The following is a 24,024-nucleotide window of genomic DNA, read 5'->3' as shown; positions in this document are numbered from 1 at the left end:
GCCCGTGACTTGAAAGAGAGCCGTGGGAGTTACTTCTGCTCTCTTGGTAGTCACATGTCTCAGCATGCCCTGAACTGTGACTTTTTCACCTTTCCTGCAGATAACTTCCTCTTTGGAGTTTTCCTGTACTCGGAACTTCTCTTTTCTTTCAATTTCTTGCTTTCTAAACCAAGCTGCTTAAACCTAGTTCTCCCTTGGAGTGGTGTTGGCTGCATTTGGAATGGGTCACGTTGGAGTTCCTGTATGTTTGTTGTGGTATTGGGCTGTTCTGTCCCCAGCAGCTCTCTGGTGGCAGCCACTGCTGTGCTCCTGGTCACGCTTCATTCAGAACCTGAAGGCTCTTCCAAATTTGCTGCAAATCTTGTTCCTCCTTCACTTGGCTCACTGTGTTCCTGCTTAGCATGCTTTTGGAAAGGGATTCTCTTTCAAAGGAGCGTTGTTCTTCTTTACTTACATAGGTCTCTGGTCAAACCATTTCTTTCTTCTGTCCTTTTAGTGCCGATTTTCCCATTTCAGTACTTGTTTTCTGTGCTCCACAGACTTTTAATGTGTTTCTTTCCCAGATGCTCGTCTGTACTAAATCCAGGCAGTGGCTGATGTATTAGCAGCCAAAATAAGTACTGGGGCATAAATTACTGATACATTCTTCTCTACTCTCTGTTTTGTCTTCGCTGCCACCTCTCACGTGTCTGGCTCTGCAGTTAGTCCCAGTCCTGGAGCAAGTGATTGCCTTGGCCATGGAGAAAGCCTGAAGGACCAAGCCTGTTCCAGGTCTGGCCCTGGGAATTGGGTATCTGGCTGCTTGGAGGATGTTCCAGGTCTGAAATGCTGCTCCCTCTGGTGTGCCCAGATCGGTCTGGAAGCGTAAAAGGTTTGACTTCTCTGCTTCAGGACTTACGCTGGCAGTTTAGTGCTGCTGGAAAGGAGGAAATCATGTTTTTCTGCATGATTCTCTGTTGTCTCTGCTTGTCTGATCACAAGGTAACCTGATCCAAGCTCTCCCTTCTTGCTGAGTCAGAAACAGAGAGCCAAATGGGCTGTCTGTGGTCAGGCAGGCTCCTGAGCTGGCCTTAAGAAATGTGGAAAAACATGTCCAGGATTGAGGGGGTGTGTGTGAGAACTGTTTTGGCTTAAGCTTTCTCTTAAAGCCTTTAGCAATAACACGTTTAATCCCTTCTTTCAGCTCTGAAAGCCCTGGTGCTCTGGTTGTTTCTCAGCCAGAGGCCCTATGCTGTACACCCGAGCTGGGAGCATTTGCAACCTTCCTGGTGGTCGCTGTTGTATCCAGTTCCTGCTTCTGACACAAGGTGTCAGTGAAGGACCTGGAGCTGCTTTCCTCTGCTCCACTGGTGTGAGCATGAATTTGTGCTCGAGTGGAATCTGTTTGGAGCAACCAAACTTACGAGTCACCCAGACTTCTACTGTCAAAAGATTGGTGAGTCGTCTACAGCTCCTCAAGCTGTGGTGGCTTGTCGGAGGTCTGATATTCTGTCAGGAGAATGAAAAGCTGTTGATGCGGTTGAACGATGGTTATGCTTTTAAGCAGCAGAGTTCAGTATGGGCCTGGAATGTGGGTTATTAACTGGCTTTACTGTTGGTCTGCAAAGCTCCCTTCTGTAAAAAGCATGTGGAGCCCAAGAAGTGCACAAAAGCATCTTGCACCAGGAATGTCTTTACCCTTAGGTCAGTGTTCATGAGCCTCCTGTTGTTACTACTTCTTGCTTCCACAGCAACAGTGTAGAAAGCTGCTTTCTTTCTGATCTGCCAGTGTTGTAGAGGTGATTGGTGGGTGAAATCCAGCAGCAGGACGTGTCACCTTCTAGCTGGGTGATGAGGCTGAGGAGTGGAGGGAAGTTGGCTCAAGCTTGTGTGCCTCTTTTGGGAGAGGCCTTCCAGAGACTGTGCATCTCCAGCACCACCACTCTGTGTGTGCTTGTGCCTTGGTCTATGCTGTTGGCACAGCTGGGAACTTGGATGCCATGGAAACAGTGCTGTGCACGTGGAGGAATGGGATTTGTCCATGGAGTTTGTCTTCTGCACACCAGGCTGACTGCAGTGTGTGCTTTTGTTTTCATTGTCCCGAGGATCTTTTTTCTCCCCCACAGGCTGCCACTTGCTTTGAGGTGTTCAGCACATCTCCTTTCACTGAAAGAAGAGCAGGAGAGGCTGTGCTACCTGTCTCTTTTCCATTTTATCACTGTGGTCCTGGAATTTAGGCCCCAGAAGGCTGGAAGTGGGCTTCTCTTTCAGCATAACCACATGGGCCGTGTGTCCTCTCTTGTATAGGGATGTTGCAGAGCTCCAGACTGGCTTCAAGAGTGCTTTTGGTGGAGCTCATGGTATTCTCCTGGCTGTAGGGGAAACAGCATAGATCCTTTCCCGTGCAACTCCTTTACTGTACTACCAAGCAAGGAGAGGCCACTTGGTGGTCGCAAAGCATAACCAGGCTTAAATCCGTTGTGAACTCTGAGAGTGGTTCAGTCTGAACTCAGGGAGTGTAGAAGCCAAGCCATAATGTGGTGGGGACCTTTCATTGTCATTCACACAAAGATGGTTTGTCACTCTCCTGATGTCTTGGAGCCCTGTGTGAAAAGCTGACCCCAGTGTGCTGGGACTGTGCAGCAGGACTGTTCCCTGGCCCCAAGAGCTTTCTCCTGCCAGAGGAGGCAGAATGTACAGGCACAGTAAGACCTGAGGAGAGTACAGACCATTCCTGTCCTCTGAATGTTGACTGCTTGTGCAGCAACAGAACAGTGTCCAAAATGCTGTCCTGCTGCTTTGTCCTGCATCCTGTATGGGTGTAACCACTGGCTGTGGCTGTTTCATCAACTGTCCTGTTAAAACAAGCTCCAGGAAAACATCATTTATTGGAAGAAAGATGGCACTTCCATAGCCTGCTAGATGATGGTGGCAAACAAACAGTGTGGTCACTGGCTTCCTGCAGGGGTCAGCAGAGGTGCTTTGCTGTTTGTTCTGGCCTCCTTTACCAGGCAGAGACCTGCTTCAGAGCTTCTCCTAGCTAAACTTCAAGCAGCAGCTGAGGTCAACTTCTCCCGTACTGGTGTAGCTTCAGCCCTTGTTTGTGTCCTGCCCCTTGTTAGATGATGATGGTGTCTGGGTTTCCTGGCAGGTATTGCTGCTCGGCAGCCTGTCAGTGCTTTCATCTTGTTTTTCCTCAGCTGTCGGCTCCTGCATCATGAGACTGTTTTCTGCCCTGTTTGTTTTAGTTTCTGAGTGATTTTTTGCCTCTCCCTTAACCCCTGCACCAGGTGCTGCACTTCTAAGGTTGTAGTCACTTAGAGCAGTCTGCTTTTGGAGGGGGAAGAAAGCTTATTGGGGATGCAGGCAGATGAGGAAGGGTTATCTTGTCTTTTGGACAGATTAGGAAAGGGCTGCCTGGTTGAAGGGCTCCCAGTGGAACATGACCTGGCTGTGCCGGGTTTGAAGCTCTGAGTGGAGTGAGTTCAGCCCCAGGAAGGGATGGGCTAGGAACACAGGCTGCTCTTTGGTGCTGAGGGCATGTCAAACTGGTGAAAAGTTAGAGGTGAGATAGTGATGAAGGAAGGAGCCAAAGATGATGTATCTCTGTGTCTAACTGTGGCCCAGATGAATTTGCTGCCTGACAACAGAGAAGAGGTAGCACGTCACTGCTGGTGGTGTGCAACCACAGGAAAGGTCTTAAGTTCTGCAGGGAACAAAGGGTCTCTGAGCTCTTTTTCAGTGAGATTTCAGAGAATCAGCTTCAGGAGTGTCTGAAGTGGCTATAAACAGACCAAACAAACAGCAACAAGGCAAATGGTAATGACTGCAGTCTCCTGAAGGGATACGTGGGCGATGTAACTCATCTGCAGACTGCTGTGTAATCCCTCAGCTGCGTTACTGCCTCCAGCCAGGGAGATGGCAAATGATATTTTAATTTTTTATATAGGCGGTGATGGCCCCAGGTGCTTTGGAGGAAGATGTCAGGTTTACAGCAGATAATTTTTGTGAAAACATCAGTTTAGCTCAGACGTTGCGGAAGCTGGTTCTGTGCCTGTGCATGAGAAAACAGATCAGTCCTTGCCTGGAAGTGCTTGAGCCCTTAACTTGATTCAGAGCTCTGCAATGCAGTTACAGCAGGAAAGAAGGAAGGGTTGGAAGTCTGAGCTGATGGGGCCATGGATCATTCTGTCTGAGCGGGGCTTACAGGAAAGGCTTTGACTGACAGATGTCTGACAGACTAATGGCTTGGCTCCTTGTTATGTCAAAGCAAACTTGCAGGAGGGGATAGTTGCATTAGTGTGAATATGAAGTCTCTTGTGAAGATGTCATCTGAAATGTGAAGGTGTTGGCACAGCAGCTGTTGAATTAAGCTCTGGTTGTGTTTGTGGCTTGTGTACAGGCAGCTGCATGAAAACCAGAGGGCCTGATCTGAGAATTGATAGGAGGTGGCTGCAAGTACATGTCATGGTAATCCCAAGCACTACCCTACCCAGATGAAAAAGGGTGTCATTCTGACAGATGATTGTGTTCTTGCACGAGGCAGCTTTCTGGGAGCTGTGACCTGGCCATAATTTCCTAGGTTTTGCGGGGGAGAAGAGAGAACAAAAGTTTTGTGGTCATTCAAGTGCTCCCTTGCCAAATGCTGGCTCAGTCTGTTACATAAAGTGTGTGAACCACTTGGAAAAATTCTGAAACAGGCCAATGTATCTCTTAAAATCAATTGCTGGGTTGAGGCCATGTGCTGTTGTTGGTCAGTACCTGAAGGAGCTCATTGGGAGGGGCTGGGCTGTAGGTGCATGTCTCCCTCCTTTTCAGCAGCAGCTGGGGAAGAGGCACGGCAAAAACCTTGCAGGCAGTGTCTTACTGATGTGCAGCATGTGGGATCTTTGGCAGCTGCCCCTGCCAAGGTGCTGCTCTTGCTGCCAGAGGCCAACTCCTGCTCAGTCTAGGCTTGTGTGAGGAACCTGAGCTTTTGGAGAGCTTGGAGCTTGCTCAGCAGTGGGTCCATTTATTAGTCACCGTGCTACTGGGACAGCTCTTCTGGCAGCAGATTTCTGAAACCATGGGATTAGTTTGCTCTCATCTGAGGAGCTTGACATGTGAATAGTCCCATTAAAAGCTCCCAAACCCTCTTGGCTGAGGCTTGGTGACTGGCCCAGCAGCTGGAGGAGGACAGGCTAGTGTAAAGCACTGATACACCGTGGGATGCACTGAGTCAGGGTTCATAAATCCGGTCCAATTTTTGGAAAATATGTTCCATTTTGTCTGCTTGGATGCTAAGAGATTCAGAAAAGTTTAGTTCTGCAGTTTGTGGCTGGCCTTCCTTGTTAAAATGAATTCCAAGTGTTATATAAACATGGCCCTTATTCCAGTTGCAACATAATGTGCTGGCTCTTATGCTGTGGAGTTAGGGGGACAACCCTTTCATGGAGCAGGGCAAAATGTTCCGGCCAAGCAGCTCATGGGAGCTTGCTCAGAGTTGTTGAAGGAGAGCCTGCAAGGCACAATGTGCAGCCTATGTGCCTCTGGTCTAGGTGCAGTGCAGCTCTGATGTCCTGGAAGTACAGCAGACTCTTCTTTTTGTGTCACTGAATCTGTAGCATCAAGTGATAGCCAAGCAGCTGCTTGCAACCTCAAAAGCAGAGTTTTGGGTTGTGATGACACCAAAACAAACCGGTGGTGTTGGACTTGAGGAAACAAGCTTTGGCAGCTTCCGTACTGAAGGCGGATCTGGTAGGATATGCAATAGCTGCTTCCTCTCCAAGGTCCTGTATAGCTGCAAAACAACATCACATGCCTTTTTGGGCAGGCTTAGCTTCCATTAGAGCTCTACACAACTGCAGGAAACTGCAAGTGGGAGGTATATGAATGCAACTACTGTAGTTCCCTGTGCCCTCCCTTGCAATCTGAGTTTATGGGTGTAATACTCTTACCAGGACCTTTTCTTTCATATTCATTGAGCATACTATTTGATCAATTTTGCTCCATGTTTTCTCTAGTTTCTGCTAAAGGCAAACTAGTGAAGTCCTGATCTGTCAGGAACTTAATTTCTGCTCAGACTCCAAAGCTCATAATTAGAGAGCTTTAAAAAGTAGGACAAAAACTCATTAAGATGTAGCTCAGGTAGGTTTCCCCTCTGTAAGTGTCTTATCTTTCAGAAATCAAGCAATTGCAGAACAGATGGGTCAGAACCCTCTGCACACGGGATGGTGCCCATGAGCTGGGCTTTTTGAAGACTTTAGGAAGTGATTACTATCAATAATAATCCTGTGCAGGCCGCATGGAGGTGAGGGACATTCCAAGTTCTGGCATGATCTGGTGTTTGACTCTGTGGCAAGGTTCGTGTTGCAGGCTTGATTGAGTTACCCAGGCAATGTTTTTTCTCCCTTGCAAGTGTGAGCATAAGTTGACTGTGATTTGGTAGAATAAACCATAGGTGTTCAGCTGCAGATTATCCTGGGGAACAGAGATCTAGATTAGATGTCTGCTTTGCTCCAGCCTTGATGTGTGTAGTTGGATGGGGAGCTCTCTTTGCTGCATCCAGGACTCATAGAATCATTGAATGGTTTGGGTTAAAAGGGACCTTACAAACCGTCTTGTTCCAAACCCCCTTCCATGGGCAGGGACACCTTCCACCAGACCAGTTTGCTCCAAACCCTGTCCAATCTCGCCTTGAAAAATTGTGGAGGTGGGGCATCCAGAACTTTTCTGGGCAACCTGTGCCAGTGCCTCACCACCCTCACAGGGGAGAATGTCTTCCTAATATCCAATCTAAACTTAGTCGCTTTCAGTTTGAAGCCATTACCCCTTGTCCTGTCATTCTATGCCCTTGTTAAAAGTACCTCTCCAGCTCTCCTATAGCCCCTTCAGATACTGAAAGGCTGCAATAAGCTCTCCCTAGAGCCTTTTCTTCTCTAGGCTGAACAATTCCAATCCTCTCAGCCTTTCCTCATAGGAGAGATGCTCTATCCCTCTAATTATCTTTGTAGCCTCTTCTGGACCTTTTCCCAACAGTTCAATGTCCTTCCTGTGCTGAGGACCCCAGAGGCGGATGCAGTGCTGCAGGTGGGGTCTCACCAGAACAGACTAGAGGGGCAGAATCCCCTCCTTTCTACAAGTGCCCCCAAAACTCTCATGTAAACCACTGAGAAACATGACAAACTGAGTGGTATTTAAGTCTCTGGCCTTTATTTTCCTTCTTTTTAAACTCCATTTCCTGCAACACTGAGCAGTGGAAACATCTTTGTAGCTAAAGAGTGCTGGGTCAAAACCATCTTTGCTAGACTTCCTTGGAAACACCCAGAAGAGTCAGTTGGCTTGGAAGCTGTTTGACCCCTGCATGCCTTGGGCAGAGAACAGTATCGCCCTGCACAAGCTCAGGTTGGAGCCTGAGGAGGAGCTCTCCAGCTCCTGCCCTGGCTGGATGTGATACCAAAAGATCAAACTCCTCAAACCAGGCTGAGTCCTTGCTCTGACCTTCGTGCTATGGATGCTTGTGCCATAATGCTGAGGACTTGTGTGGCTCAGTGGAAGGGAAAGGCAGCCTCAGTGCTGCTGCTTCAGAAAAATCAGAGAGAAGTGTCTTTTTTTGTTTTCTCTGGATGGTGTGCTCACATCTGGTTTGACTCAATGCTTCCAGCTCCTCTCCTTACCCCATAAAGGTCTTGAGTCCCTGGGAGGATGTGCTTGCCTAACTGGCCCTCTGAGGTGAAGCTGAAGGGAGATGAACATTGTGTACCAATACAACTAGTAGAGCTTTGAGGAGTAGAATTATATGACGTTCCTTGGTTCTGGATTCAGTTTTTCCATAGAGACGCTTAAATGCTTTTGGCTCAAACAGGGCTTTTATCTTGACAGAACTCAGCGTGTTGTGGTTGCTTGTTGGCCAGGACTGCAGCTTGGTTGGGCACCTGACCTGCAGCAGGGCTAACAGAGGAAACAAAGGGTTCCTCTGCTTGAAACTGGAGAAGGGGAAGACTTTTGAGCATGTTCTTACATCCTGGGCAGGGATTACCTACCCTGGATTTAAATGGCCTTCATCTTCACTAGCCCCTCTGTACCTATTAATGCCTGAATTCTATTTACCAGCAAGAATAGCTGGGCTGCTTTGGTAATGTAAGACAAAGATGTTTTATAATTTCTAAGTTGCCGCTTCTGTCTTTATGGCTTTGAAAACTTTACAGATGCTTCCACATCACTAGTATCTGGAGAGACTTGCTGTGTGTGTGTGCAGTTAGGTTCTTGGTTGTGATTTCTTCAGAGAAGTCTGCAACCAGAGAGCCCTTTTGGCTAGACAGAGTGCTTAAGTGATTTTATTTTTTTTTCTCCCCCAAGATTTCTAGCAAATACCTCCTAGAAAATCAAGAAGCTTCCACCTTGACCTAGCACAGTGAACAGCTGGCACCAGTGTGTGCTCAGTTACACAGATTTGTCTTTAAAATGAGGCAAGGCTGATATGGAACTGATGCCTTGAAGTGGCTACCTGAAAACAGAGGCTAGACAAGATTAAGAGAATAAAAGTAGGTATTTATCACTGATCTTTTCCTGCATTTGGGTTGTCCATCATAAAACTGTGCACAAATGTAAGTGAATGACTTAACAAATGGGTTTTGTCTAGGTTATCTTTCAGAGAACAGAGTGCCTAGAGAAGTGCTGAGCAGCAGCTTTCTTGGCTATCCTGAAAAAAAACCCCAAACCCAGCCCAAAACCCTCTAAGAGTGGAATTATTCTTTCATTTTCAGACTTGAAACTGCACCTCCAGAGCACAGACTATGGGAACTTCCTGGCCAATGAAGCCTCCCCGCTCACTGTGTCCGTCATTGATGATAAGCTGAAGGAGAAGATGGTGGTGGAGTTCCGTCACATGAGGAACCACGCGTATGAGCCCCTGGCAAGTTTTCTGGACTTTATCACGTGAGTACCAGCTGGTCGTGAACAGCATTTGAAGTGCTGGTGTTCTTCCAGATGTAAGAGCTCTCAGACCACCTTTCTACTCTCAGCCCTGTGCCTGCTGTGTTTTATGTTTCTTGAATGAAATGGGTTTGGTTGTATCTGGAGGTCTCAAACCAGCAGCATTTTATCACTGTGTTGTTAAAAGCTTCTGCTCCCAGGGAGCGTGTTCTCCATTGGTACAGCTGCTTGGCTGCCTTCCATCCCAGTATTGATTCAGTCTCTTAGAGGTGCCATTTATCTTGGTCCCTTGAGTTAAATGTTCCTGAGTTTTTAAAACTGTAATCCTGCCGTGAAACATAGGCATGCCATGCATGTGCATTACAGCAGTTGCCTGCTAGTTCTGAGCCACTGAGGTTGATCAGCTGTCATCAGGGCCAATGTGATTCTCCTGTCCCATCCCAGGGCCTGTAGGTCTTCCTCTGGCCCCACCACAAACTGGTTCAGGGAGTTGAGCTGGCCAAAATTGAACAACTTTTCCCTTTCAGGGTTAACCTTTGACTGGTTTGTTTTTCTTGGACAGCTCAGTGGGATCCAGCAAATGCCAGCACTAGGGGAAGGCACAGCAGGGAGACACAGGGCTGCAGCAGCCTCAGCACGTCCCTGTCAGTTCATGGAAACACATGGGTCTTCCACAGCAGGTTCAGCTGATGTGAAAAGCTTGAAATAGCCCAGCAGTCTTGAGGTATCTTCTCCCAGAGGTTTTGCACAACCCTCTGCTTCCCAGTGTGCTGCTCTTGTTTTGTTTGGTAATAAAATGGCATTGTTAGTGGTGGTGGGATACCAGTTGTCCTAGCTTGCATCTGAAACGTGGAAGTAAAATTGACTTTTTCCTTTCCTTAATCTATATTCCTATAAGCTCTAGTTTGGCTTGCAAACTGCACAGCCAACGGTCTCCTCTACCCACCAAGGAGATGTCTCATGGACAAAAGTGAGTTTCTGGTTCAGTAGAACGTGACTTTAACTTGAATTTCTGAGAAGGAGATCATACTCTATTCTCAAGTGAGATAGTTAATGTATCACCTCTGGTACAGTGAGCCTGGGCTCATCGCAAGCACTCTGGCAAGTGATGTTTAATCTTGCATTTTTGGCAGTTGTGTGTGTGTTACCCTCCTTACCAGTTACAAGTTTTTGAATGATGCAGGCTGATGTAGAAAGATCTTTGTGGCTGATGGAAAAATTTTAAATTTTCATCTATCTGTGGCAACTCCTGCATTTGCAAATATTGAGTAAACACCCATCTCTCTGCCATGGGCCTTTGTGTTCACTCCTTTCTGTGTCTGGATGCTGCCATTATCTCACTTTCTAACCCAGTGGCTTATATCTATTATTTTCTGGGTCACTGTGCTAAAGCTGTCTCCTAAGCCTTTCCTGTTTTCTAAGAAATAGTTTTTACTTATAAGCTTGTCAGTAAAATTTCTGGAGTTTTCATGTTTCGACCCAAATATGGAGCAAGGCATTACCAAGCTCCCATTTTGCAGCAGTGTTTGCAATGGATGAAGCAATTTCTAGTTCATCATCTTAGTTGTATGGAGCAATCACTTCTATTCTCTCAAACTTAACTCTTAAAACACCTCTTTGCCCATCTTGAGTTTTCTGTAAAGACATCAGTGCTGTTTGAGGTTGGCAGTGTTAGGTGGGTGGTCCTCCACTGTTGCTTTTCCTTTGCAGTGTTATGGATTTATGAAAGTGTCTCTATGGAATTTCATAGTAATCACTAATGCATCTGTCATATCTGTTTAAAGGCAATAGTTTGGGCAGCACACCAGTATCTTGCAGACTTTAAAACTTTGCTGTTGCCTAGCAGTCTCACTTTGAAAACCAGTGTGTGGAAAACATGAACTGAAAGGTCTCAGACCATGCCTGCCTTGGTTACACACTGCTTGACTTGGTAGGAAGGCTATGGATGGCTGTGGAAATCCAATTCCCTGTTACTTCAGTCCTGTTGACCTTTATCCAGTGTCTACATCCAGCTCAAGTTTTGAAGAAGACCTTAAAACATCTTCTGTAATCAGAAAGGCTGGTTCTAACCAGCTGTTGGAATCACTTTTTAAAACTGGTGTTCTGCCCTCAACTTGATTTAACTTTGATCTTGTTCTGCTTCTGTCATTCTGATTTTGATGAGTTCTCTACAGCAAAAAATGATTCTGTGCAGATACCTGTGTCTCTTGCTACTGCATAATCTCTTCTTGAATATGTTGGTTCTGTTCAGCACAGAATGTTCCTTCCTCAAGTCGTCTTCACTCTTATCTCTTCTTTTCCTTTTTACCTACAAGATTTGCTCTAATGCCACTGTTCGCAGTGCTGCCTAGAGGAAGGCAAAAGGTGAAGCAGGAAAAAGCTGTTTTCCCATATGGAATGTCTGCAGTCTCTGTAGAGTGTTGTGCAAGGAGTCCAAGAGTTCAGCTGAGTTTTGTCGTGGTTCTGCCACACCACTGATGGAGGGGTCTCCTCTGGGTCCGTACTCATCACACAGTGGAGTATTGTTGAAGTAGAGAAGGTGTTACCAGCTTTGACTGGTCCAAGGTGGGAGTCACTATCAGGGTATTAGAATCTCTAATAGCTTGTAATGACACCACAGACAGGTTAAAAGAGAAGATACAGTGAACCACAAGGAGTTTGGAGAGGGTGCTGCTTTTGCCCAGTGGGTCTTCGTATCTTCTCTTGATAAACCTAGTATTTGGTGATGGGCCTAGTAGAAAAGAAGGTAGACTAGATGTGACTTCTTGGACTGCCTTTCAGGCTGTGTTCCCTGAAACTGTCCCTTGAGTTGTTGTAGGTCTTGGTTTGGGGCAGGGGACAGAAATTTTCAGAGATTTGCTGACAGTGTTAAACTTCCCATGTGTGTCCCAAATAGTTGGAGTGGAGAACAGCCCTTTTTGGAGCTGGCAACATGCACTTGTGCCACTGGCTTTCATCTAGCTCAGGCATGTATGGAGGCAGCACCATAAAAATGTTCAGCCAAAGGATGTTGGCAGTGCTGAGGATTTTGTGCTTGTGCACCCAGAGGTATTGTGTCATCCTACCTGCCTGGGGGACACTGGGACAAGCCTGTGCCACTTGATTTTTCACCCTGGGTGCGCACGCAGATAAGGGGTGATTTATATTTGCCTTTTGAGCATGACTATTTCCTACTCCATTCTTTTAGGATAGTTAATGAAACCTGAGCAGGAAATGGTAAAGACTGCTCCTGGTAGACAGCTCAGGGCAATTGAGGCACCAGGTGGTCAGAAGAAGAAATTGTACTCAACTGGATGTATCTGTGTGCTAATAGTATACAGGCTGAAGTGAAATAAAAAATAGTAGAAAGATGTGGAAAGTTTGAGCAGGGCTGGCTTCTGCAGGAGGAAAGCTTGAGTTCACCAAGACCTCTTTTGAGTTGTAAACAGAGATTTTTAACACTGAGTGAGATTGTAGGAGGTGTGTCTGGCTCAAAATGGAAGGAAATGTTTTGTAGCATGTCCAGCTTTGACACTCACTGCTGCTGGATGTCTTTGTATGTACTTACCTTTTTGGCCTCCTTAGGACTCCTGGATAACCTCACATAAGACGGGCACATTGGAGCCTGTTAACGCTCACTGCTAGTGGTCAGAGTGTCCATGGCTGATGCCTGGAGGTGGATCAAGCATTTAAAAAACTGTCAGGCTTTCTCCTTCCGGAGTGTCCTGCTGGACCTTTGGGGTGGTTTTGAGTGGATCATCAGGTGATTGTTTTGCTTGTTTTTTGAGGGTGCTGAGATCTGACCCGGGACACATTGCTGAGATCTGGGGAAATGTCTGATTGTGGGAGCAGCTGTAGTCCTTGTCTCCTCTGGCTTCAGCGCCAACCTGCCAGGAGCCATGCTGTTTTTCCCATATGGAATTATACCATGTAATTTCAGTTGCCTCTTTGAAGCAGCCCCTGCAATAAGTGAGGCCAGGGAAAGGAGAAGCAGCAATAGGGGGGCAGTGCAAGGGCTGTGGAGCAGAGGGTGTGTGTTCCGTGCCCGGCTCCAGGAGAGCACCTTCCGTGCCCGGCTCCAGGGAGGGGAGGCCGCGCTGCCAGTTGCTTGCCGGAAGGTGGCACTCCAGCCCCGTGCTGCCTGTCCCCAGGTGCACCGCGAGTGTGGGTGAGGATGGTCACCTGGGGAGGTGGGCAGGAGTTAACCTCTGTCCTGAGCATAGGAGAAAGGACAGTGTTTAAAAGCACGTGAACAAAACTGACCTCAGAACGTGGCTAGGCAGCAGCCCCAAAGTAAGGTCTTTGTTTCCCAAGTCACTTGCTGACACTGATTTTTTTTTTTGTCCTGTTGTGCTCCTCTCCTGGCACCACACTGACTCTTTCCTGGCTCTGATTCTCTCCAGGAACTCTTCTGTGGCAAGTGTTGCGTTCTTAGTACCAAAATAAGGGAAATCAGCCAGCTTCCTCAATTTGTTTTTTCAAGTGGTGGCTGTAGCTGGCAGCCTCTGCCACTGCAAGCAGAAAGCTCGGTTTGCTGAGCCTGCTACAGTCTCCATAACACACCTGCTTGCTCTGCATCTTGCCACGCAGCTCCTTGCTGGAAGTCTGCTGGTGCTTCCCCATGTCTTTCAGCCAACCATACTAGGTTCTGAGCGATAGGCACAAATTGTCTGTTAACATCTCTGCTCCAACACAAACAATGGACTCTTTGCCTGGGGGAATGCAGTGGTGCTCTGTAGGACAGCAACAAACAGGTATTAAGTGTTCTTGAAACAGCAAAAGCCACTTCCTGAATTCAACAAGCACATATTGACTTGTGGGATGGAAGTGGGTTTTAGGTTCTTCTCAGTGATGTGCTGCCCTGCCTTTCTGTACAGGCTTTGTTCTTTGTGTTCACCTGACACGGTGCCATGGCCTGTCTCTCCTTCCTTCCAGTGTTCCTGTGTATGGTTTAGATAGGAGCAACATTAGGATAAAGAATCCTGACTCTAACCTGCTGTAGGCTTATCAGATTTTCAGCTTTAGTATTTTTCCAATGGTAGGGAGAAGGGTGTAGTGGGTTTTTTGGGTTGGTTTGTTTGTTTTTTGTTGCGTGGTGGTTTTTTGTTTGGGGTTTGTTTTGGGTTTTTTTCCCTCCCCCTTGTTTCAGCACAGTCTCTTCCCTGCTCCAGAAAGTCTGGCTTTGCAGCAGACCAGTGTCAGGGCTCTGGCAGCTGTTGGGCCCCTTGAACCCTCACAGCAAACTGATGGGCAGAGAAGGGTTTGGTCTTGTCTTCAGGGGGGAGCTGGGGGTAACTGTGGACACTGAGTGTGCTGTGGGAGTGAGGGTTGGGGGCAAGCTGGGTCTAAATACGTCTTCCAAATCTGGGATCAAGCCTGTCATCAGAGGACAGACTAGGTCATCTTTTATCTTTATCTTACCAGCAAGGGCTGGGAACCAGGTTCTTTTTTTGCCCTGAGGTTGCAGTGAGGAACTTGGCTTTCAGTATGTTTTTGTGGTCACAAGATGTGTTTTTGATGAGGCTGCATGTACCTTTTCCCCTTGCACGTGCCTTTTCTTAGCTCACACTTCCCTCTGTTACCTTCTCTCTGACCCGGTCCTGCTCTGCCTCTCCCCTGCACTGGATAGATCTAGTTTCTGCTGCACAACTTTGAGTTCAATTTTAATTTTGCAGCAGTGGTTTTTCTGCAGCCAAATTGTTTCAATTGCTACTTGAGCTCAAGAGCAGTAATCCTCCTCTCTGGAGTAGGAAGTTGCCTGTCTTCATTCTGAGTGTACTGGAGTGTGCATCCTGGCACAACTGTGGAGGTTACAAAATATGACTACATCCTTTTGAAATCCTTTCCTGCAGAAGGAAAAAAACCCTCCAAATGCTTTACATTAGTGTAGTTCAGTGGGGCAAGTGCAACAATCTGAAGGATCTTTCCTAATGCTGCTGTGGTTAAAATTACACTCTACAATTTCAGTCAGGGTCCTTGGTGGCAGTGGGGTTAGGAAGCAAAATTTACTGTAGTGGCTGGGGATCCTGCAATAAAAGGTTTAAGAGCCTTTTCTGACAGAGATTGTTTTGGCAAAGCAGCGCAGGTTTCTGACAAACAGCTTCCCTGTTTGCAGGGAGTGCAAAGTTGAACTGATAAGCCAAGTTCTTGGAGGGATTACACAATATTCAAAATAAGAGGGCATGTAGCTAATGGTCTGGAAATGATCAGAGACTTGTGTCCTCTGGATGGTGGCATCAGAGCTGCATCTGCTCACCTGCATTCCCAAAGGATGCTGATCTCACTGGTTTCCCAGAACCAGTGTTTGTGACAATGGACTGGGTTGCATGGTGGTGACTGTGGGAGTCATGGTGTGACTGTGGGTGCTCTCATTAGAAAGGAAATCTTTGAAAGGTGTATTTCACTGTATATTACATTAAGAGGATGCTTTTTTTCCCCAGACCTCTGGTGCCTGAAAAACATTTCGTTTGGCCAGTGGATTTGAATGGGAACAACAGAACTTTCCTCCTATGGAGCAGCACTGTTCTTCACTTGGAAGGTGTTAACACCGTGCCTGGCAAACAGTGAGCTCTGGTAGTGACAGTAATGTCATAACAAAATGTTACTGGTGGCAGTAAAGATGCAGCAAAAACTGAGTGATGAGCTCCAGATGTCAGCCCATGTGTCACTAAGATAAAGACGTCTTTGGTGAAACACTGCAGCTCTGAGAAGGGGCCCTAGCATGCAAGCTGTGGGTGATTAAGTGAGAATTCGTTGCCCCTGGATAAGATCCCTGTCCAAGCTTATGTGGTGTCATCCACAGGCAGTGTGTGGACTTCTGTCTTCTTGGGCTTTGTTTAAAGCTGAATTCCTCTGGTGATTCTGCAGTTTGCAGGACCAGTCCTTGTACTTCCCCTGTGCTCCTTCTTGCAGTCTTTTCCTTGACAGGCTGAACAGAATGTCTGTTAGAGGCATAAAACAAGAAGGGAAGGGAGTGTGTGTATTAGAGGTTATTGATGCTCCTCAAATCAATTTATATGTGACTGCAGCTTTTGCAGAAGAACACCTGTATGCAATGCCTTCAGCTGAGTGTGCACTCACTAAGCATTTCTGTGCACGTGTAACATGCTTCACTCCTTGATTGAAACCATTCCCAAGGTCTTTAGTGCTTGACCTTAGCAGCCTTTGTTTTCCTTTTACCTTTCCATTGATTTGCCTCACCCAATGCTCTAGACTGTCATGTTCAGCCCAGAGAAGGCCTGGAGGCCAAGGGTTCTGAAGGCTTCCTGGGGGCATCTTGGGTCTGAGTCACCTCTCCCAGGTCCGTTCTGTAAGCTAGTTTGAAGTCTAGTGAATACTTGTGTAGAGCTTTGCCTAGGTACCACAATACTTAGAGACGGAACTAAATATTGTAGCTGCCTCATATGATTTACTGCATGTCAAATGAGACGATGAATTTTCTTGTCTTCTGCTGGCATCAGGTCTGTATGCACAGAGATGTTCTGCACATTGGCTGGGTCCAGACCATACATTCACTGAGAAGTAGATAAAGGCTTTTGGGCCTCTAAACTCAGGTTTCTTAGCTACTAGAGACAGTTTGGGGGATAATGTGAACAGTGCACCCTTTCCTCTTATTTTATATCTGTGAAATGTTTGGGGGTTTGTGCTTTACATGTAAGATTAGAAGAACTTTGTGCAAGTTTGACTTCTGCAGCTGGTTCCTGTGAAAGCAGCATGATTACATGGTTTTGGGCAATATTTAAAATGTAATTAGTGCTCAAGTCTGCTCAACATGGTGCAGAGTGCCAGGGCTCAGCTTTGCGTATCAACCTTGTGTTTCTCAAGCTTTGAGGCATCAAGTTTAGGCAACCAGAGATTCTTGCACCAGGCTGCAAGGTGTTCAAAACATTCTCTGGTGTTTCAAGGGTTTTTTACAGATCAGGAACACTGAATCAAATTCATAAAGCCTTAAAATTAAAAGTACTTTGTGTAGCTTTTTTCTCGTTCGTTTAATGCAGCTAACACTGTATCGCTGCTTGTGAGTTAACAGATGATACCAGTGGAAAACTGAGGTCAGTATCCCAAGAGACATAGACTAGAGGATAGTAAAAATCATGTGGAGATACAGCTAAATATAGATTAATGCTGAGAACATTCCTGGATACTTGGTTTTGAAAGGCTGCCACAGCCTCTGTAGTACTGTGAAGTTATAACTCTCTGCTCTCAGATGGTCTTGTTGATCTAAGTTTAGCAGAGCACCCACTTACTGGCTCAATGCCCTTGGTTTGTGGTGGCAACCATGAAATTCTGAGCTTTTTCTTTGGCAGGTTCATGAATGTAGCACTTAGGTATGGTTTGTATTGGTGTGACTCTAGGAAGGACAATGTGCAAAGAGGAAGAGACCAGCAAGGACACTGAGCAGAGAGCATTGCACACTGCATCTGCTCTTGCTGTTCCCTGGACTGTCTGACCTCAGCTGCAGATGAGAGGTAGAACTGCTGCTGATCTGACATGTTCTAATACAAGCTGAAAAACTGATTAAAGGATTTGACTCTGTTCACATCCATTGTCTGTTATTCAAACAAGTCTCAGTGAGACACTGAGATCTTCCTGATGTGCAACATTCTTCTTTCCAGATCAGGACAGCTGTGCAGTTATTTACTAATGATCTCAAGCTGACCCCGCAGATACAAACATCTCAGCTGTTGGCACTATTCTTAGTGTCAGCCACTGCTCTTTTGGGCTTTGAAGTCTGTGTTGCTTTCCCCCGTGGCTGCTTAACATTTGGAGCTTGAGAGAGGTGTGACAAGTGGCTCTGTGTACCAGCACAGTATCCAGTGGGATACAGATGGATCTCTGTATTTATGCACAAACCCAAGGAAGTAGTGGTACAACCAGCCTGAAACTTTTTCCCTGAGTTACTTCTCCCAACACCCCCTGAGTATGTGAACTGAATGAGCTGCAAGAGGGAAGCACTAGATGCTAAAGTGACTATAGTCAAAACAACTTCATTATCTTTTAAAGCTGTCTCTAGAATTCATGCCGAGTTCGAAGCACTGCTCTGATCCCACTGGAAATTTCGCTTTTTCATCCCAAAATAAATACATGCTTCTATAGTAATCTGAGTAACTGCCCAGTGCAGTCACATAAGGACTTTGGCCTTGCTCACAGTAGTCTGAGTTAATGTCTAATGCTGGTTTTGGAAAGCATTAAAGTTGCCTGAGCAAGGCAATACCTCAACCCATCCCAACAAAACTCCTGCTATGCACCTCTGCATTGGCCCACTGCTGTCTGTTGGCTGTGACATGGAGGGCTGTCCTCATGATCCCTTGCAGAGCAGCTGCTAAGCTACAGTTTTGGCTCTACTTTTGGAGGATCCCTGAGAATCTTAGGTCATGCAATGTTCCATCATTATTCATGCTTTGTGACCACTTGCAGTATTGTTGACGGTTTTTTTAGTGTCCTGGAACAGAAAGCAATAAAAAACCAACCTATCTTTTGTAGGACAATGAGTCTTTATGATTAGATTAGATTAGTAAGTGGGGGAGGGAGAAGGTGTAACTGTTTTGGGGTCACTGCCTTGCAGTGCTGTGCTTGAGTGCCTTGCAGCCAAGTTGTAAACGCCCCATGTGATGAGTGTTCATGCATTTCATGTGCTCCCCTGCTAAAACAGCCTTTCCAAATACTCAGTGGGCCACTGCAGTCTTTCTTGGATTTCTCATTTATCAGTGTCTGTACTTAAGTAATGCCAGAAGGAGGAAACATACATTGTCAAGGTACCTGTGCATGGCTTTTGCACGTGTGCTCTACCCTTGCTTGATTCTACTCCATAGCTAGCCATGGGTGACTATGTCAGGATTTAGCTTCTGGGGGCTGGCTCTCCCCTCTTCTCTGTGAGGGGTCTCTGATCTGTCTGCCTGAGACCATACCTCCCAAAACCAGCAGTGAGAGTGAACTCTGGCCTGCTGCTGCTGGAAGGAAGGTTTGGCCCACCAACCCCCCTCTTTTGGCTTCTCTAGGCATATCCTAGTCTGATTTTGTTCTTGTTATCTGAGTGTCATCCAATGCATATTGTTCTGCAGTGGGAGTTGCTGGAGGAGCAAAGATCGTGGCTCCAGTTGTCTCGGACTTCAGGAAGCTGTAAATCATCATCTCTTTCCTGCTGTGGATGATGCTGAGGATATTCCTATGTTTGCTGACTGTTTTATGTTCTTTAATAAAAAGTTATACTTTCCTGTGAGATGTTACTGACGCTTCTCAGTATTGACTAAAATTGTATTTCTGTGAACGTGAATTTCTGGAATATACCACACCTCCAGGAGGAGTTATGCCTGGTGTAACTGTGCATGTCACACTCTGGCCGGTTTTGTGCCCATACCCCTGGATGAGCAGAAAGCTCCACAGATGAGAAGAGGCTTTTCCAGCTGCCCTGGCACTAGAAGAGTTGCCTTGTAGTTATGAGTGACTAAGCTGTGACTGGTTTTATTGGGATGAAGTAGGGACTGAATGTGAATGAGGGTGGTCTGAGCTTGCTTGAAGTAAATGGAACTACCATCAAGGATTAGGTAGTGGTGCTGATGTCTGGCTGGCCTTGACAGGCACAAGAAGACCTTTGTCCTGCTGTATCTCCCTTGTTATTGTGAAGGTTTGAAATGCTGTCACGATGGAAATTTGAAGGAGAATTCCCCCCTTTATCTCACGCATGTTAACTCTTCCTGCAGGGATGAATCCTTTGACAGCAAGATTTAAGTGGGTGAAGTAATCTTTAAAACAGTTGATGCCTCTTTAGAGGCATTGGCATTTGGGTTATAGACCATGCATTTCCCAGACCTCCCTGAAGGATGAGGAAAAATCAAATTAAGGGGTATAAATTAAACAAGGAGGGCCGTGCTTTGCTCTCTGGCACTGGAATCCAGCTGGGTTGTCTTTCCTGGCACCATCAGTCTGAAAGCAGGAGCTTCCATGTATGAAGAGAGTCAGATTTTGGCAGCTCTCCCAAAACCTGGCTGTGGTTTTTGTGCTGAGTTGGACGGGGCAGGCATGAATGAGCTTGGTGGGACTCCAGTAAGCTGCTCTGAAGACCTGAGAGCAGAAGGGCTCCAAACAGTTTTCCTCAGTTCCTTTTTTGTCCTGACTTTGGCCAGGCTTCTTGCAAGTATCTTGTGGAGAGTGGTATCTGTAGTAAACTGGGGATAGGAAGGAGGTGGGCTGGCATACATGACCGTATTTCCTTACCTATTCCCTCACTGTAGGCTGAGTTAAAGTAACAAATTTGGTCTCATCGTATATTGTGCTTTGCTTTGTTGAGAGAAGTGCTGCCTATGGTCTTTCCTTAAGGCTACTGTGTTGCACAAAGGAAACTTTCATGTTGAGGGCAGATGGTGGAGCTGGAAAATGATCTTCTGTATCCTTGTTCTGGCGCACCTCATGGAGAAGCATCTGTGTTAGGGTGCAGATGCTTTTATTTACCAGGAACCAGCTGCTTACTGCAAGGGACTTACCTCAGTTCTCATAAACAGGCCCTTCTTGCTGTCCTGGAGATTGCAATCATCTCCATGGTGAGAGCTGCACAAACAGGAGGGAAGATAATGACCTTGTGGATTAAAAGGCAAAAGGAGGTTTCCTAGTACGTGAAGCTTGTGCTGATTGCCCTGGTTCTAGATTGAACCAGGAAAGGTAGGCTGCAAACACAAAAGGGTGCTCTGCAAAAATCATAGGGCAAGGAGGTGCACTACTCAGCCTTGCAGTGTGGAGAGAAAAAAGCAGCGCCTGTTTGAGGAACTAAGGTGTGGATTTGATTTGTTCATGGACGTGCCCTTTGAGCATATTTGAGAGGCAATAAGCCCATCTAATAAAAACTAGTAAAATCTGCCTTTAACTGGCTCTGCTTACCTGCCTTTGATGTGGTTAAAGGGAAGCAGGTCTGCACTGTGCTCCTTGTTACCTTGGAAATACAAAGGCCAACAGCATCCCAATGTGAGTCTGGCAAACATCACCAGAGCTTTGCCATGCCTGTCTTCGCCACAGTCCCAGGATGCTGGCCTTAAGTTCCTTTCTTCAGTACTCAAGTACCTGTGGGAAGCCTGACTCTCAGCAGAGCTTCAACTCCAGATGTGCACACCTTCTTCTGCCATTCTAATTCAGGCCTGATCTCGGTTGTTTTGGAGCAGCTCCTGCCAAGGAGCTTCTTCAGGTCTTTTCCATCATCTAACTTTTTAGAGTTAGAGTTCTAGCAGTGAGATCAAGGGAGTGTAAAATGCCACATATCCTTCTCTTCAGCATCTGTGCCTCTTCCCGGTGCTACTGAGGGATTTGTGCAAAGGCAACTTCTGACTAAAAAACCCCCTCATCTCATTTGATGTTTTTCAGGTTCTCAGCTTGGTTGGCTTGTGGCTTAGCTGGTGGTTAAGATGCCTAGAGCATCACTGCTGTTCTTGCTGGGGACACTTAGTATTTATGTGATGCCTTGATCGCTTGCTTGGACCTTCTACTTGGAGAAGGCTACCAGCCTTTCATGTGTCCCCAGTCTTCAGGCCATCTGTGTCTCTGTTCTTTGGCTGGACTGGGAGTACTGGGAGGTGTTCTTTCTCCTCTGCTCAGCACTAGAGGAGGCCTCACCTGCGTGCTGTGCCTAGTTCTGAGCTCCTCACTGCAGGAGAAACATGGACATACTGGGGAGAAGGGCCACAAAGGGCTTGTGTTGGTGGAACTTATGCCAGGTGCTGTGATTCCAGATTGAATGTCCCGTTGCTGCAGTACCAAAGACTGGATCTGCTAATCCTGAACAACATAAGTGGAAAACTTGGTTTGGGATGTCATAACTTGGGTTAATGCTAAGAAGTTTGTAACTTTTGGTGTAGAGGTGTGAAAAACCTTGTGTGTAGTTTCGTGAGGGTGTGAGTGAAGGTTGTGCCAAAGCTGCCCATCCTGTTGTTTTTGGAACAGAGTGAGGCTACAGAAATGTGACCCTTCCTCCTTTCACTTGGCAAGATGGAGCAGTGTTGCTGGCACTGAAGCTGGAGCGAGGCTCCTCTTGGAGGTGTGCGGGGTTAGAATTAGAGACAGTAGACAAATGACCACGGGGGAATGTTAGGAAAAGCCTTTTCATTGCAAGTGTGGTCAGATGCTGAAGCAGACCCCCAGTGAAGTTGTGAGATACACATCCTTGCAAATAATTCAAAGTTCATATGAACATTCAGAAGTCTTTTTGCCTGAGCAGCTAGAGCTGACCATGCTCAGAGCAGGGTTGGGGCCAGAGACCTCCAGAAGTCAGTTCCAATCTAGCACTCTTCAGTGGTAAGTGGTACCCAGATGGTGTGGTTCAGCTGTGGCATAAATCAAAGCCTGGGATTATGCCTGACTGCCTTTTCCTAGGTCGGCATGATAAGCAGACGCTGAGGTACCTTAGTACTTCTCTGTGGGAAGCTTGCATCTTTCTGGAGATGTTCATGAGGAGATGATGTGTGCCTGTTGCTGGGTTTCATATTATACGTATTGTTTCAGTCTTCCTCTCTCATTCCTCCAGGTACAGCTACATGATTGACAATGTCATTCTGCTGATCACTGGGACTCTGCACCAGCGTTCCATCTCTGAACTGGTGCCCAAGTGCCATCCTCTGGGAAGTTTCGAGCAGATGGAAGCTGTGAACATTGCTCAGACACCTGCGGAGCTCTACAATGCAATCCTGGTGGACACTCCCCTGGGTGAGTGGAGCCATTCAAAATACCTCTCAGCTGTGTGTGGTGGAACAGATGTCCCTTTCTCCCCCAGTCTAACTAGCTCCAGCTAAGCCTAAGTTGTGTTCCAGGAAGACAAAGCAGTGGGTAATGCAGAGCTGTGGCTGTACTGCCTGTGGTGGCTGGGCTTGAGTTCAGGTTTATGCCTGTCCTATGCCATCTTTTCCTCTGGAGAACCAGCTAGCTCTCTGTACCCTTCAATCAGTGTCCGGGCCAGCACAGTGGTAGGGCAGACTGCTGGAAAGTTTGGTTTTTGTGAGCCAGGCTTTGAGTCTCCTTAGTGAAGGGCTATTGGGTCTTCTGCTGGAACAAATAATTTGATTTCCAGCACTTTTAGTTGGACCATTGGGTAATTTCTTGTATGCAGTTTTTATAGATAATTACAGAGATCTGCACATGCCCAGTCTTGTTCTGAGACTACTAAAATTAGCACTAGTTAAATGAAGGCCCTTTATATAAACAAAAAACAAGCCCAAACAACCACTGCAAAACAAAGAAATCTCCAAAAGCCTTTTAAAACTCATTGTATAGCAGCATCTTGGACTGAAGTATATTGTCTCAGGGCTACAGGCTTGTTTAGGAGGCACATAATACTAAAATCAAATGTCTTATGAACAGCTAGTCAGATAGATGTGTTCTTTAAAGATAAAAAGTGTAGGAAGTGGTTCTGGAGAAAATATGGAAGTCTTTGCAGCAGTAGGGGAGGTAGTCACAGGTGACTTGCTAGTTTAGCATCTGTGGGCAATAACGTAATGAGATATGCCTGAGTCGGTGATTAGTCATTCTTTTGGGGTTGCTAGAAAGAACAAAACACTCTAAGTCATCATACTGTCTTTGATAGAAATAGTTGGGTTTGGAACTGAAGTGCTTTTGCAAATGCTCTGTGTAATAATGGGGCAAATGAAGTAGTTGTCATGGAAAAATGACTTGTGTCCAGCAAAGAAGGGAGAACGTGCCTCAAGAGATCTGGGTTGCAAGGCAGGACGACAACAACGCAGCAGGAGAACTGAGGCTCTGCATGCAGCTGAGTTGAGCCCACTGTAGGGATGATGTGTGGGAAGAAAATCCTCCTCACAAATAAGTGGGAACCTTCCCATTTTGGCAAGAAGATAGAACGGAGTATTTCAGAGATTATGTCTCAGAGACCTTAAAGCTTCCAGCAGAATATGGAGTGAAAATTCCCCATGTCAGTGTTGAGGTGGTTCTGGAGAAGATGGCTGGCAGTTGAGGGTCTTTGCCTCTTGCATTCATGTACTTGCACATGAGTTTGTTTTGCCTGCTTCAGCCCTGGCTGGGCCAGCTTCTCCAGACCTTTGCCCTGGCCATGCCCTTGGGGCTGTGTACCAACTAGTGTGGCATTTCTTCAGCAGGGGAACATGGGGAGTAGCTGTGTTGCCTAAACAAGCAGGCATGCAGGCTTCAGTTGTTTAACTTGCA

The 24,024-nt window shown here is 46.5% G+C and overlaps 1 protein-coding gene across 1 annotated transcript in view; it reads left to right on the top strand.

Moving 5' to 3' along the window:
- The window catches only part of ATP6V0D1 (ATPase H+ transporting V0 subunit d1), a 34,657-nt gene that overhangs the window by 1,558 nt on the left and 9,075 nt on the right, over nucleotides 1-24,024 (top strand). Inside the window, exons 2-3 of the mRNA XM_008638744.2 lie at nucleotides 8,724-8,895; nucleotides 22,376-22,554. Of these exons, the coding sequence (XP_008636966.1) occupies nucleotides 8,724-8,895; nucleotides 22,376-22,554 (351 nt within the window). The remainder of the gene's footprint in view (nucleotides 1-8,723; nucleotides 8,896-22,375; nucleotides 22,555-24,024) is intronic.

This window comes from Corvus brachyrhynchos, unplaced genomic scaffold (genome assembly GCF_000691975.1).
Source record: "Corvus brachyrhynchos isolate BGI_N302 unplaced genomic scaffold, ASM69197v1 scaffold26, whole genome shotgun sequence".
Taxonomy (NCBI): Eukaryota; Metazoa; Chordata; class Aves; order Passeriformes; family Corvidae; genus Corvus; species Corvus brachyrhynchos.
Note: the sequence above shows the minus strand (reverse complement) of the source record. Positions and strands in the feature narration are given on the sequence as shown.